At 46.3% G+C, this 14,232-nt stretch overlaps 1 protein-coding gene across 4 annotated transcripts in view; it reads right to left on the bottom strand.

Annotated features, from left to right (window-relative positions):
• efr3a (EFR3 homolog A (S. cerevisiae)) overlaps positions 1-13,883 on the bottom strand; it is a 93,080-nt gene extending 79,197 nt beyond the window's left edge. Inside the window, exons 1-2 of one of the 4 annotated variants that reach the window (XM_027287780.1) lie at positions 13,750-13,883; positions 13,383-13,517 (exon numbers count right to left, since the gene is read on the bottom strand). In XM_027287780.1, coding sequence (XP_027143581.1) covers positions 13,383-13,392 — 10 coding nt within the window. In that variant the 5' untranslated portion in view covers positions 13,393-13,517; positions 13,750-13,883. Of the gene's footprint in view, positions 1-8,570; positions 8,620-13,382; positions 13,518-13,749 lie in introns of those variants that run through there. The other 3 variants (XM_027287774.1, XM_027287767.1, XM_027287762.1) reach the window with 3 other exon arrangements.
• Positions 13,884-14,232: the final 349 nt, after the last annotated feature.

Genomic DNA, 14,232 nt, shown 5'->3' with positions numbered 1-14,232 from the left:
ACTCACGAACGTTTGAATTGAACAGCGTGTCTGCTTTGTCTCCTTGATGGAGATTGACTGGGACGGACGCCATCGTCCCCCCAGTAGTCCAGGACACCCGGGATGACCCCGCTGCTTCAAACAAAAAAGGCATCAAACGTCTTTTCTATCTGCCGAGCCTTCAGCTTCATGTCGGCTCACGGTGGGAGTTCAGTCTGAGCACGCTGCGTTCATCAAAAACGCTGCAGAGATGTGAGTGACTGCCAGAGAAGGAGGAGAATCACCGTGAATCCTGAACCTGAGAATGAAATATGAGCGAACGACACGTTTTTCTTACGAGCCGCCTGCAGATCTGATGAGCTGATTTTTACTGTAACAGCAGGAAAAGTGAGACGCCGCTCGGTCCGGGAAGCTCAGCGAGAATTCAATCCTAATCCTGTTAGGAGCGGATTCCTCGCTCAGATCAGATTGCTAAATAACTGAATGGGGCCATTTTTAGTTTTCCTTGTGTGCTTGATTCTATTGTGGATGTCAGAAATATCTGAAGTGCAATAACAGATATTTATGTAGGCTGGATTATTTCAGCAGCCTCTGCAATGACGTTTAAACCAGCAAACTCTGCATGAATTAACAGAAATCTTATTTAAAACATCGTCAAAGAAGATATTGATAAGAAATCATAAACCGACAGCGCGATGATTTAGACTTCTCTGCGTTCTTAAAGTCTGAAACTCTTCGAGTGGCTCGATTTTCTGCTGCTGCTTCCCTCTTCTGACAGACGGTCTCAATGAGGCGTCGAGCCGACTGCAGGAAAGGATCGACAGCGTTCGCGGGCATATGGTGCTGTTTACGCAACACCACTTGAGTTTACTTGTGCTGAAAAAACACATCTGCTCGGCAGCAGCGACGCCACGACGAGCGAGAGCTGCATACACGACGAGCTGACGGCGGCTCGGCCTGAAGGAAGAGTTCAATTTAAAGGTCTACGAGGCCGTTTGACGCTCCACAAACAGAGTTTGAAAGACGTTCAGCTGATGTGGAAACACCACCATGAGATCTGAATCTACAGAGTCATCGTCATGTGCTGGAGGCCGGCCCAGGCTTTCATTTAAAATCACACCTGTATCGTCCACCGGGGGCAGTAAACTCACCTTGGGCACAAGTACAGGTGTGTTGCCACCCTATGGTTTGCCATGTTGATGCCATTATTGCGAAGGGGCAGCAGGAAATGTTGGGTTAGCGGTAGCATGTGCAGGTAAATATGAATCCAATGGGAATGGTGGACTTCACCGATAACAACGAATCACAGGTGTAGATCTGATGATCGCTGAGCATCGTTTACGTCTTCGGTCTGCCGGAGAGCGAAACGCCGTGAAATAAGATTTTATTTTTACCAAGCCAGAATTGGAAAAGTTGAAATGTTTGGGGTTAAACTAAAGGTTTAAAAGGTTTAAAGGTTTAAAAGGGCCAAGGTGCGGGAGAGTGGAGCCAGTGTCGTGCCAGAACAGGAGCTAGGCGAGCGGACATAGTGGCAGAGTTTGGTGAAATAAGACGCCAAGCTGGATGTATTTTAGGGATTATTTAACGTCCATTGCAGCCTGTCTAACTCTGATCTAAAGGTTTAATTCAACCAACACGGAGTTGGTGATTGTTGGAACAGTGTTGGACGTCTACTGTCCAGATGTTTAATGATCACCTGCAGGTAAAGGACAAATGGTTTTGTCAGTGGTGTTGGCGTAGTGGCCGTTGTTTTGCTCTCGTGGTTCATCTGAATATAACCTTTCAGAAACATGCAGTGTGTTTTGTTCTCCATGAATCTAAACCTGATTGGCCGTGTGCAGAGTGCAGCTTCATAATGTCACTGATCAGATTAGTATTGGACTGCAGCCCGGCGTCGATATTAAAAGCCACAGATCAGGATCAAAAATCGAAGACACACACACTCTGGTACTCGGAGCGGAGACACATCGTCGGCTAACGTAACGAGACAAACATCCAGAGACATGTGACCGAGGACAATCAGATCGAGACGGGAGACGGCGTACATCACGATCATGTGACCACAGCTGCGAGGAGTGATGGCGAGCGTCCAGCAGTAGACCGAGGCAGTGGACCGTGTAATTACCATATACCATACAATTTATAGAGCAGCTGTACCGAGCACAGGAGATGCCTTCAGGAGCATCACGGAGCAGAGAGGCCTGATACTACTTGTTTACGACTAAATCTGTCTTTGAGCAGACACGGAGCCACCAGTGATTACCCAGAAGCTCCGGAGGTGTTTGACGAATGATTAATGATCAAATTAAGAATAAATTAAGTTCTAATTACCTTATTTATCCCTAAATAAAGCTCAAGTTCTCCTCTGTGGAGCGAGAAGCCGCACATCACTCTTAAACTGGAACACCACCAACACAGTCCATCTCCATCCAGGAGCCGGGCTTTGTCACGGGGACCAAAGAATCAGCAACACTGCCGAATTAGTAACCAGAACCAGGGCTTGGAAGAGGTTTACAAGCCCGGGGAGTGGAGCCGGTGTCGTGCCAGAACAGGAGCTAGGCAAGAGGGCAATGTAACTGGTGGTTGGTGAGAGCTTGGTGAAATAAAAGGCTGAAAGACAGACGCCGAGCTGGGCTGATCAGAAGTAATGTAATCAGAAGAAATACTCGAGTACAGCTGAACATAGTTACCACAGATAATTTATTAAACTCTGTAAATCTTTAATCAGCCTGAACTGAAATCTTTGGGCTCAAACGGAGAATCATGGATTACTGAACATTGACACTGATTTACAGACTCAAACATGTGACGTTACATAGACAGAAGCCGTGCAGCTGCTCTGATCACCATGTATGGACTGACCACAAAAGAAGAACTAGAGACAGTCGAACCATCACAGCAACACGACGTTAGGAACAAACTGTGAAAGATTTACAGACAAATAAATAAATATTATTCCGTCTCTGCTCGCCATCTGAAGACACGCGGATCCATTAAAGTTTCCTCTTACAGTCGCCCGTCATGTACTTAAGACACACTGTGGAAACTTTAGATTTCAGGTGGATCGATGATCCAAATACACCTGAAAACCGAGCTCGCTGTGGTCACTTTGAAACGTTAGATTAAAGTTTTGGATGAAGATACAACGCTGTGAGTTCGAGGATACTTTTTTTTTTAAACGGGGTGTAATTAATCATCTTTAGATTATTTTAATCGATGACTGAGAAGATCTGTGAGGCAGGACTGGAATAAAATATTAATTAGTGTATTTTCATGACTGTATAATCACCTGAACACAAGAATCACGTCTCTGTTGTGTTAAATGAGCCTTTAATGTGAATTATGTGACTTTCTCTCACATGCTTGGACGAAGCGAGAGGTTGCAATCGTGTGAGAAAAGTGACGAATTCATCACCAGAAACTTCTTAAAAAACCAACAAACAAACGTTGAATCATGCCTCACGCAGGACAACCGGTCAAAGTACCAAACCGTCACTCTCATTAAACGATGTGAACCTAACGAGGAGCGTAAATCATAAAACCAGAGATCAATATTCGGTGGAATGACCCCGGTTGTTTATCGATGCCTGATCGATACCTTATTAAGTTTAATCAGCTGGTTTGTGCTGGAATCTGACAAACCGTGAGGCAGACGGACATTAAACTGTCTTTCGGTCACACGTTGTCCGAGTTAAACGTCTGCGCGAGCTCGTGTGTCAGGAAACAGCCTTTAAAAAGGAAGTCGCGTGTCTTTTAAGATGCAGAGCAAATCCAATTAAGCAGGGCGGCCTCTGAATGAATCTCTATCAGCAAGCAAATCTTCTCGATCTGCCAGAGACTGAATTAAAGTGATCACGTCACGGGCACGTCAATTAATCCTGCGGCTCCGGGACCTCGGCATTCTGGGAACAACAGCGGTCTCACTTTACCCCCCTGGCTGCCATTTCATTTGGAAACGTGAGAACGTCGAGGCGCCGGCTTTAAATACTTCCCCGTGAGGCTGCGAGTGTGAAACTGAGCAGGTAACAGGAGCAAAGAGCAGATAATAAAAAAGGCAAACACTCTCAGATGTAGCTTTGTTACGTGTAAACATCATCATTCAAACCGAGATTACCGAAGTAGCACAAAGATCCAAAATCCACCTCCAAAGCTCGTTAATTAACACGTTCATGTGTACAAGAACGACGCGTTAAACCAACAAACTGTCAGTTAACGGTCATCAAACGTTTTCCTGACGTCAGTTCAATGATCTGGGACTCGGAGCAGATGGAAACCTGCACGATTATTCTGTAAAAACTACAAATACGTCAGCACAGGTAGTTCTGGTGTGTTCCAGACCGATATCTCACCTGGATATATCTCAGTGTTGATGAAACTAAATTAATCAACAGATAAACAGGGGTATAATATTAAAGTTTTGGTCTCCGGCCTATCACGTTCTGTGCTGTGCAGTTCTACCAATCACATCGCAGAGAGCAAAATGAGGTAAGAGATGGGGGTGGAGCCAAAGAGCAGACCTGAGATCACTGTGCTCAAATTCCACACACACACACACACACACACACACACACACACACACACACTTAAACAAACCAATCAATCCGTGCTCGGCTCGTCATAACTCAGCGATGCTGTCTGCGGCTCTGAGTGCAGCTGTCAGCTCTTATTGATTCGACCTTCGCCTCGTCTGGGATTTAAAATATTCATAATTAAAAAGCCGAGATTAAAAACACCAACTCGTCTCATTAAAAGTCGTTCTGTGGCTCCGCCGGTCGGACTGAATTTGTTAAAACCGGAGCTCAGAGACAGAAAACACGAGTTCTTCAGGTACACGGCAGATCTCGTTCACACGCTGCCTTCAGGAGCATCTCAGGGTTCAGGACACTTCAACGCGCAGACTGGAGGAGCCGGGGATCGAACCCCCGATCATCTGATCAGTGGACCCGCTCTGGCTGAGCAGACGCAGGAAGCCTAAATAAAAATGAACGCTGTATAAATATTCTGTCACCTGTCGTGTTTCAAACACTTCAAACCTTCCACAGGCCGCTCCAAGTTAAACACAGGAGCTCTGTGTTTATTTCCACACGGGTCATAAATGAATGAAGAATCAGGCAGATGGACAGAATCCATCGTGGCATCAATAAAAACATCTCGCAGCACGACGCCGCGCTCGGTTTGAAACTTAAACTGGCGTCTCGTCAAAACTCGGTTTGCCAATTTGGCCTCGAGCCGTTACTTTGATTCAGACGGCGAAGAACAAACGTTTACAGGAAGAGGAGAAGAAGAAAGGAGAAACCGAACATCAAGTCTTCTATCGATTTTACTCGTCAATAAATTACTGACTGACTTTTTGAGATTTAATTTAATAAAAATCCAGAGCCCAAAGCCAGAGATGTAGAATAATAACTGAGTAATCAATTAAAGAAATTCATCATTTCAACAGTATTAAAGAAGAAGGAGGATGTGAGGGGCATTTCCTCACACTCTGGTCCAAAGACATAAATCATATTTCATTTTCTGGCTGCTCGGACTTCATCGGATCACGGAGAGAACTTTTAACCACGAGTGACAGACGGGTCGATGATGCCGACGTCTGGCTGAGGTTTGAAGCTGCAGACTTGAGTCCGTCAGAATATCTCCAATCTTTGAGTCACATGATATATTTTAATGACACGCTGGAAGAAAACACACATGTACACCTCTGTGTGTGTGTGTGTGTGTGTGTGTGTGTGTGTGTGTGTGAAGCATCATTCAGTCTGCAAAAGTCGAGGAGGAAGTGATGAGCCCCGTTTGGACAGTTCGTCCATGGAAAGTGGGTTAATTGTAATTAGAACTTCATCTGCACCGACTCGCTTTAATTTCACCCAGCAGGAAAATAAACTTTTGCTCTCGAGGGTAGAGAAGTCGGGAGTCGCATCACTTCACAACTACTTCAGCACAATTTAACCGTCTGTGACGACAGAACGGATCCATGGTGTCTTCAGCATGACGGGAGATAAACGGACAGGACGTCTGATCCGTCACCTGTCTGAGGACCTGCACAGGCTGACAGTCAAACAAGACGGCGAAGGTTTGAGGAAGACTTCTCCTTAAAGACGAGTGTCATGAAGTACATCCTCTGAGGACCTCGACAGTCGCCCTCTCTTCAGACTTTCAGTGTCTCCTGCAGCAGCTCTACAGACTGTTACGTGTACGTAAAACCTCGTCGTAACGTCGTCGACTTCATCAACTGAAGTAAGAAAAATTTGATTTGTACAGATGTTACTTAAAGTTCAGGGTTGCAAAGGGCCGCAAGAATCTCTGGTAAATTTCCAGAAACCTTCCATGGGAAGTTAACCTCTGGAATTTTGGGAATTTTCCAAATCGGAAACTCACATCTGCATCATACCCAAACATATATTTTAACATTAATTAAACGATTAAAAAACATTTCAACAGATTTATTTTAAGTAGAACTTTATCAAGTTTGAATTATTTTATGTACTCCAACAGCTCACATGTGTCTTCAACAGTCTCTGTGTGCTCTGGGCTCTAAGGTGTGGTCCAGGTACAGAGATCACCTGTGCAGGTAGGGGGCGTGGCCTCAGCAGCCCTGCAGTAAGCAGTGTGCTATGTGCATGTGGTAGCAGATATCTGCATGAAATCTGGTTGTTTTAGTCAAGATGATGCTGAAATATATTTTCACCTGTTAAATTTGGTTAATTCCTGTTTATTCCCATAAATTCCTATGGAAAGTTTCCAGCTTTCCTTAACAGGGAGTCCGCCCTGGTGAACCTCCATGTTTCTACAGTGTGTGTTTCTTTGTGCATACATGTGTGTTCTTGTACTTGTCCTGCAGTGTGAGGACATCTGTGGACGTCTCTCCTGTCTCCGTCAGCTGTTGGAGGGTTGAAGCCTCCTTTTAGACTCAGGTTTAGGTTTAATTTAAACGGAGAGAGAGTCCTCACAAGTACAGAAGTGTGTGTGGAGCAGCGAGGCGGCGGGGTGTGTTGCAGGGATGTAACTGAGCGTGAAAGACAACTCATGACCTCCAGCGCTGCTGCCAATCAAACATCTGCCAGGCGGAGGCTCAAGGACGACGTGAACCAGCCGCACAGCCGCTGACGGAGCTCCAGGCTGGGCTTCACCTGCGGGACAGTCGGAGAACAGCTGACGGAGGTTGAGTGAAACACGCTCACCTCTGAGTGCAGAGGGTGGAGGAACAGGAAGCTGCGCCTCATTATTCATGTTATCAGCTCGTCATGAGGTCGTATGAACAGGACGAAGGACGGAGCTGACGGAGCTGTATGCAAATGATATGCAAATAATGAGCATCATTAGTGAGTCACAGGTGACCGAACCGAAAATAACGAGCGCTTCCTTCACGAGTGTGTCCGACTGCAACCGACTGAAGACCCCTCACCTCTCAAACTAGAGTGGCTGTGAAACTCGAGTCGGTGTTTGGTTTGACCCTACAGGACTGCCGTAGAAACATGGAGCTTCAACATGGTGGACTTTATGGAAGAGGACTGGTTCTAAGGAAAGTTGGAAACTTTCCATGGGAATTAACGGGAATTTATGGGAATAAACAGGAATTTTCAAAATTGAAAGTCGGCCTTTAACAGGTGAAAATATATTTTAGCATAATCTGGACTAAAACTACCAGATTTCATGCAGGTACACTTGAATATCTGCTATTCTTGATAAGTACATTTCTAGAAACTTTCTGGAAACTTTCCATTGGGAAGTTAAGCTTGGGAATTTTGGGATTATTCCGAAAACTCCATTTGGAATTTATGGGAATTAACTGTAAATTGGGGGAAATTTAAACAAACTGTATCATATCCAAACACAAATATAAAAACAGGTAAATTCCCAGTTTATACCCGTAAATTCCTTTTAATTCCTATAAATGTCCATGGAAAGTTTCCATTTTCCATTAACACAACAATTTGCATTGTCAGGTGATTATACACGAATGAAAACAGAGTTATGAGGATTATATTTCATGTCTGTCAACAGACACTTTTAAATGTTGCACTGGACCTTTAAACAGAGAGTCACACAGTGTGATGAGTGCACTCGGATCAACCCCAGCTCAGCTCGACCGTGCACTAAAAGGAAATATAATAAGTCAGATTTTGCATCTTTTAAAGCGTCTGAAGGATGCACAGACAGAACTTCATAAAATAAGAGACGACTGTACGTCCTGCAGAGACAAACACGTGAATTAAAAACATCCAGAATCGGATGAAGTCAAACAGCTTTGACTGATTCATAAACAAGCTCCAGGCCGTCAATCATCAGCATCATATCGTGTGGCCCGAGCCCTCACATAAAATCTGTGGCGTCGCAGCGATTGGTCTCGAGGCGCGCCAGTCAAGCAGAAACAGGCAGCTGATTGGACGATCGGGACTGAAGCGGTTCAGAGAGGGATCAATGGCCTCAACCACCGCCGCCGCCGCCACCGCGCAGGCTCGACACACAGCAGACCTGGACTCTGTTAGTGACACAGCACGGGAGTCTGTCTCACACACACACACACACACACACACACACACACACACACACACACACACACACACGTCACAATTTTAAAAGCTGCCTCCTACCCGACTCGTTGTTCTCTGAATCCATCTTTGAGGCGACGCAGAGAACGGCCTGCCAGGTGGACTCGATGCCTCTGTCTCTCTCTCTGTGTTTCCCCCTCTCACTCCCTCTCACTCTCTCTCTCACTCTCTCTCTCACTCTCTCCCCCTCTCACACACTGACTGTCATCTCTGACCTTGCAGTGTTTGTGTTTCCCCTCGCCACTGGCAGCAGCAGCAGCAGCAGATCTGCTGCAGGTGAAGCTGCAGCGCTGCAGAGTCCAAACAGCTAAAAAAAAAACCCACCCAGACCGGACCTCCTTGGTACCGAATCCTCCAGAGAGAGAGAGAGAGAGGCGAGGGTGGACACGTTAAACACACACACACACACACACACACACACACACACACACTGGAGGTTACATGAATGTTGTGTGGGTTTATGTGTGCAGGGTTAAAGGTGTTTTAATCATCCTGATTGGACGGTGATTATGCAGATTTACTGAGAGGGGCTGCTGTTGAAGGAATTTAGCATTTAAAAATATGTGTGTGTGTGTGTGTGTGTGTGTGTGTGTGTGTGCTGTCTATCTGCATCTGTGTAAGTCTGTGTCTGTGTGTGTGTGTGTGTGGGCCTCTGTGGTTGTGTAACAGAGTTTTTTTTTTTTCAGTGTGCGTACGTGCCGGAGCTTCGTCTGTGAGGAAAATATTCAAAACATGGGAGCTCATATTTTATAAAAAGGATGTTTCAGTAAAGGGAGGATCATTTTATGATGAACTGGAAAGATTTAAGAAAGTATGACTTTTAAAAAAAGAGGAGATACAGCAACTGAACCAGCAGTGTCCAGTCTAACAGTGAACACAGCAACAGAACCTCTGAACCACAGTTAGCGCTTCACTACTTAACAATCTTCACATCAAGTAACGTTAGCTAATTAGCAGTTAGCCGAAACTAATGAAAGTAAGTTCATAACGTTAGCTAAAGTTAGCTTCACATTCAAGCCAGCTAAGGTAGCTAATGTTAACAGTTAGCTAAAACTAACATAGTCCATAACATTAATTTATGTTAGCACCTAGCTACATTAGCACTAGCTCCAAACCAACTGAATCCTCAGTGTTAGCTGTATTAGCTTCGTTATTAGCTTTAGCCTTGCCCGCTACTTATCAATCTTTCCATCAAGTAACGTTAGCTAAAATTAGCTTCACATACAAGCTGGCTAAATGGCTAATGTTAGCAGTCAGCTACGTTAGCTATATCTCAAAACTACAACTTTAGCTTATATTAGCAGCTAGCTATGTTTTTGCCTTTTCCCCAAAACTAGGGAGGTTAGCATTAAGTTACGTTAGCAATTAGCTACAATAACACCATCTCAGTGTTAGCTCCAGTTCTGTTAGCCTGCTAACGGCAGATTTCGTTAGCAGCAGTTAATTATCTTAATTTATTTAGAAATCTGCAGATTTCTTGATTCATTTTTTTATATTCTGGTGTTTTATAGGTTTGAGGCCAAAGTCACATCTTAAAAGTTTTTTTTTTTGTCCAATGAAAGTCAAATAGGTTCAGTTTAAAACAATATAAAAGAAACAACATCCGAATATGTTTGTGTGCTCCAATTCTTTTTTTGGACTTTGCCATTAAGATGTGAATATTAAAATAATCAGGGCTCCTCAGACACTCCGGGTCTCCTCAGGTCAGCGTGTTCACACATTCTTTCCACAGATTTTAACAAACACAGTCTCACCGCCGCACAGCCCTGCAGTGATTGGCCGGGGCGCCTGGTCCTGTTTGAACGCGGCCTTAAAAGGCACTCACTCCACGTCTGCTTCACAAAGCTTCAGCAGAACAACGCGGTGAAAACAGCTGGTTTGGAGCCGGTACCGGCACCGTCTGCTGTGTGCGGTGTTTACCGGAGGAGAGAAAAGACCAAACATTTCCTTTCAACGTGGATTTGTCGAGTTCAGAGCGTCCTTTAAGATTTGAATGTGTCAGAGATAAAGGACGCGTGTTTGAACTACAGACAGAAACATGATTGACACGTTACATTACGAGGCTCCTGACTCATTTGCATAAACTCGTTTTTAATTCCGACATGAAGCCGTTCTTCGTGTTCTGCACCTGTCTGATGTCTGATAGACACACAGTGAACATCCAGGCCACAAAACTGCAATCCTTCACGGAGCGTCACGTGATGAGCACGCACAGATAAAAGCCTCGCTCTCATCGCGGAGACGCGACACGGAGCAAACAGAGCGAGGAGCGTCTCCTTTGAAGTTATATTTAGGACAAATCCTCCTTTACAGAACAAACCCACTGCAACCGCAGACAGATCACAGCCCACAGCTGAGGAGGGAACAGAACCGACTATAGAGAACAGAACCGACACGAGGGAACAGGAACCGACTATAGGGAACAGGAACCGACACGAGGGAACAGAACCGACCATAGAGAACAGAACTGACACGAGGGAACAGGAACCGACCATAGAGAACAGAACCAACATGAGGGAACAGAACTGACACGAGGGAACAGAACCGACTATAGAGAACAGAACTGACACGAGGGAACAGAACCGACTATAGAGAACAGAACTGACACGAGGGAACAGAACTGACACGAGGGAATAGGAACCGACACGAGGGAACAGGAACCGACCATAGAGAACAGAACCGACACGAGGGAACAGGAACCGACACGAGGGAACAGAACCGACCATAGAGAACAGAACTGACACGAGGAAACAGGAACCGACACGAGGGAACAGAACCGACCATAGAAAACAGAACTGACTATAGGGAACAGAACCGACCATAGAGAACAGAACCGACACGAGGGAACAGAACTGACCATAGAGAACAGAACCGACACGAGGGAACAGGAGCCGACACGAGGGAACAGGAACCGACCATAGAAAACAGAACCGACCCCAGAAAACAGGACCGACTATAGGGAACAGAACCGACACGAGGGAACAGGAACCGACCCCAGAGAACAGAACCGTCTATAGGGAACAGAACCGACCACAGAGAACATTATTTTTTCAAAATAAAACAAACTGGCCATGTTTCACAGTTTCACCTTCGTGGCACATTTCCATATTTAGAAGCCCGTGAGCTGAAGTCTGCAGATATTTGTATATTCAATATATTTTGTCATTACACAGTCTGATCTACATTTGGCAGATTCCTGAGCTGCTTTAAGGTTCCTGCATCAGACTTGCTGCCTCCTGCTGTCCTCCTGCTGTCCTCCTGTCCTCCTCCTGTCCTCCTGCTGTCCTCCTGTCCTCCTGCTGTCCTCCTGTCCTCCTCCTGTCCTGCATGAAGGTGTACACTCTTCAAACACTCTGATTTCCTTTTTAATTACTGTTTTGTTGCTGCTGCTTCTTTTCCCCTTCATTACTTCTGCGAGGGGAAAACACAAACACGCTGCGGCTCGCTGCTTTCTCAAATTGCTGTAATGAGAACGCTCGGTTAGCGCCGCTTCTCTCGCCGCTGCACAAAGTCTGACTTCAACTGCCAATTACACAGACTGCAGGCGGAGCGTCCCATCGGGGGGACGGACACGCAGTGTGAGGACAGAGACGAAGACGACGGAGCTGCAGCGAGGACGAAGACTCAAACATCTCTGAGACTGTTACCGTGAGTCTGACTCAGAGAGAGTGACGGCGGGTCTGTCCTACTTAATGACTTAATTGAGCTGGTTAACACTTTGAGGATAATGAGAGCCTCTAGACCACAGGAGACACACACACACACACACACACACACACACACACACACACAAAGGAAGCCAGTGTGTCTTATTAATAGCAGCACTAACACACTACATGTGACTCAAACAAACAAATGCTGTGTGTTCATTTGACATGTCACACACACAAATTAGTGTCTGTGGGGACGTCTCGGAGACCACGTCCAGGTTTAGACAGTCTGCGGGGACGTCTCAGAGACCACGTCCAGGTTTTAGACAGTCTGCGGGGACGTCACGGAGACTACGTCCAGGTTTTAGACAGTCTGCGGGGACGTCACAGAGACTACGTCCAGGTTTTAGACAGTCTATCTTCACCTGACAGAACAGCTGCTGAGGAGAAGAAAGTCGAGAGCGCCACAAGTCCAACTTTGCCAAAATAGAAACAGTCTCTCTCTCACACACACACACACACACACACACACACACACACACACACACACACACACTCTCTCGTATCTTGTTTGTTTACGCCGCGCTCCAGCGACCGTGTGTTCGAGGTCACATGGAGGTCAAAGTCAGGGCAGAAGAACGACGGAGGCCGATGAGACATCTGACCTGAGAGCAGCTGACGGAGTCACAGCGAGGACGGTGGAGGACGGGGCGGTGATGAATTATTGAAAAATATGAAAGATTCAAAGTTTGGTTTCCGGGTCCAGGTTTTAGACAGTCTGCAGGGACGTCTCAGAGACCACGTCCAGGTTTTGGACAGTCTATAGTCTCAGAGACTACGTCCAGGTTTTAGAGAATCTGTAGTCTCAGAGACTACGTCCAGGTTTTAGACCGTCTGTAGTCTCAGAGACCACGTCCAGGTTTTAGACAGTCTTCGGTCACGGAGACTACGTCCAGGTTTTAGACAGTCTGTAGTCTCAGAGACCACGTCCAGGTTTTAGACAGTCTTCGGTCTCAGAGACCACGTCCAGGTTTTAGACAGTCTTAGTCTCAGAGACTAGTTTTAAAGTCTTTGAACGCCTCACCGTGACAGTGAACGCACCACAGCACTTTTTGTGTCCTTGTTGACATCAGCCCAAACTGTGACAGTAAACGCAACACACACACACATGTACACACATGTACACACACGTACACACTCTTACCGGCTGGCATCCCGGTTAATGTACCGCAGCTCCTGTCGTTCGCTGGTTGGTCCGGCTCGGCTCGGCTCGGCTCGGTTCAGTAGTTAGCCTCCATGTAGCTTCACTTCACCTGGCATCGGAACAATGACGACGACCCTGTAACGTGAAATCACCTGGTCACGCGCTCACACGGCACCTTGACACACACGGTTTCAGTGACAGGTCAGACACGGAGCTCGGTACCGGAACCACGGTCCGGTAAACACTGAGTGTCCGCGGGGATTAGCCGCTGAAGCTAACCGTCAGTAAACACCGCGACACACACACACACACACACACACACCGAGCCGTCAGTCACACACACTAACATACCTGCAGGTGAACATACCTGTAAACACCAGGAAGGCTGATCAGCTCCTACACGTTACTGCACTGCTTCCTGCTTTACGGTGACACACAACACGGAAGTGTGTGAGTGTGTGTGTGTGTGTGTGAGTGTGTGTGTGTGTGTGTGTGTGAGGAGCGGCTCCACAAAAAACTCCCTCGAGCTCAGTGTGTGTGTGTGTTTAATATATCACCTGTCTGACAGACTCACCTGATGAGTCCACATGATGTCAGCAAATATTTAATGTCTCAGAGAAACATTTATTAAAGGTCCAGTGTGTCAGACAGTCTGCGGGGACATCACGGAGACGACGTCCAGGTTTTAGACAGTCTGCGGGGACATCACGGAGACGACGTCCAGGTTTTAGACAGTCTGCGGGGACGTCACAGAGACTACGTCCAGGTTTTAGACAGTCTGCAGGGACGTCACGGAGACGACGTCCAGGTTTTAGACAGTCTACAGGACGTCACGGAGACTACGTCCAGG

This window comes from Larimichthys crocea, chromosome II (genome assembly GCF_000972845.2).
Source record: "Larimichthys crocea isolate SSNF chromosome II, L_crocea_2.0, whole genome shotgun sequence".
Lineage (NCBI taxonomy): Eukaryota > Metazoa > Chordata > Actinopteri > Sciaenidae > Larimichthys > Larimichthys crocea.
Note: the sequence above shows the minus strand (reverse complement) of the source record. Positions and strands in the feature narration are given on the sequence as shown.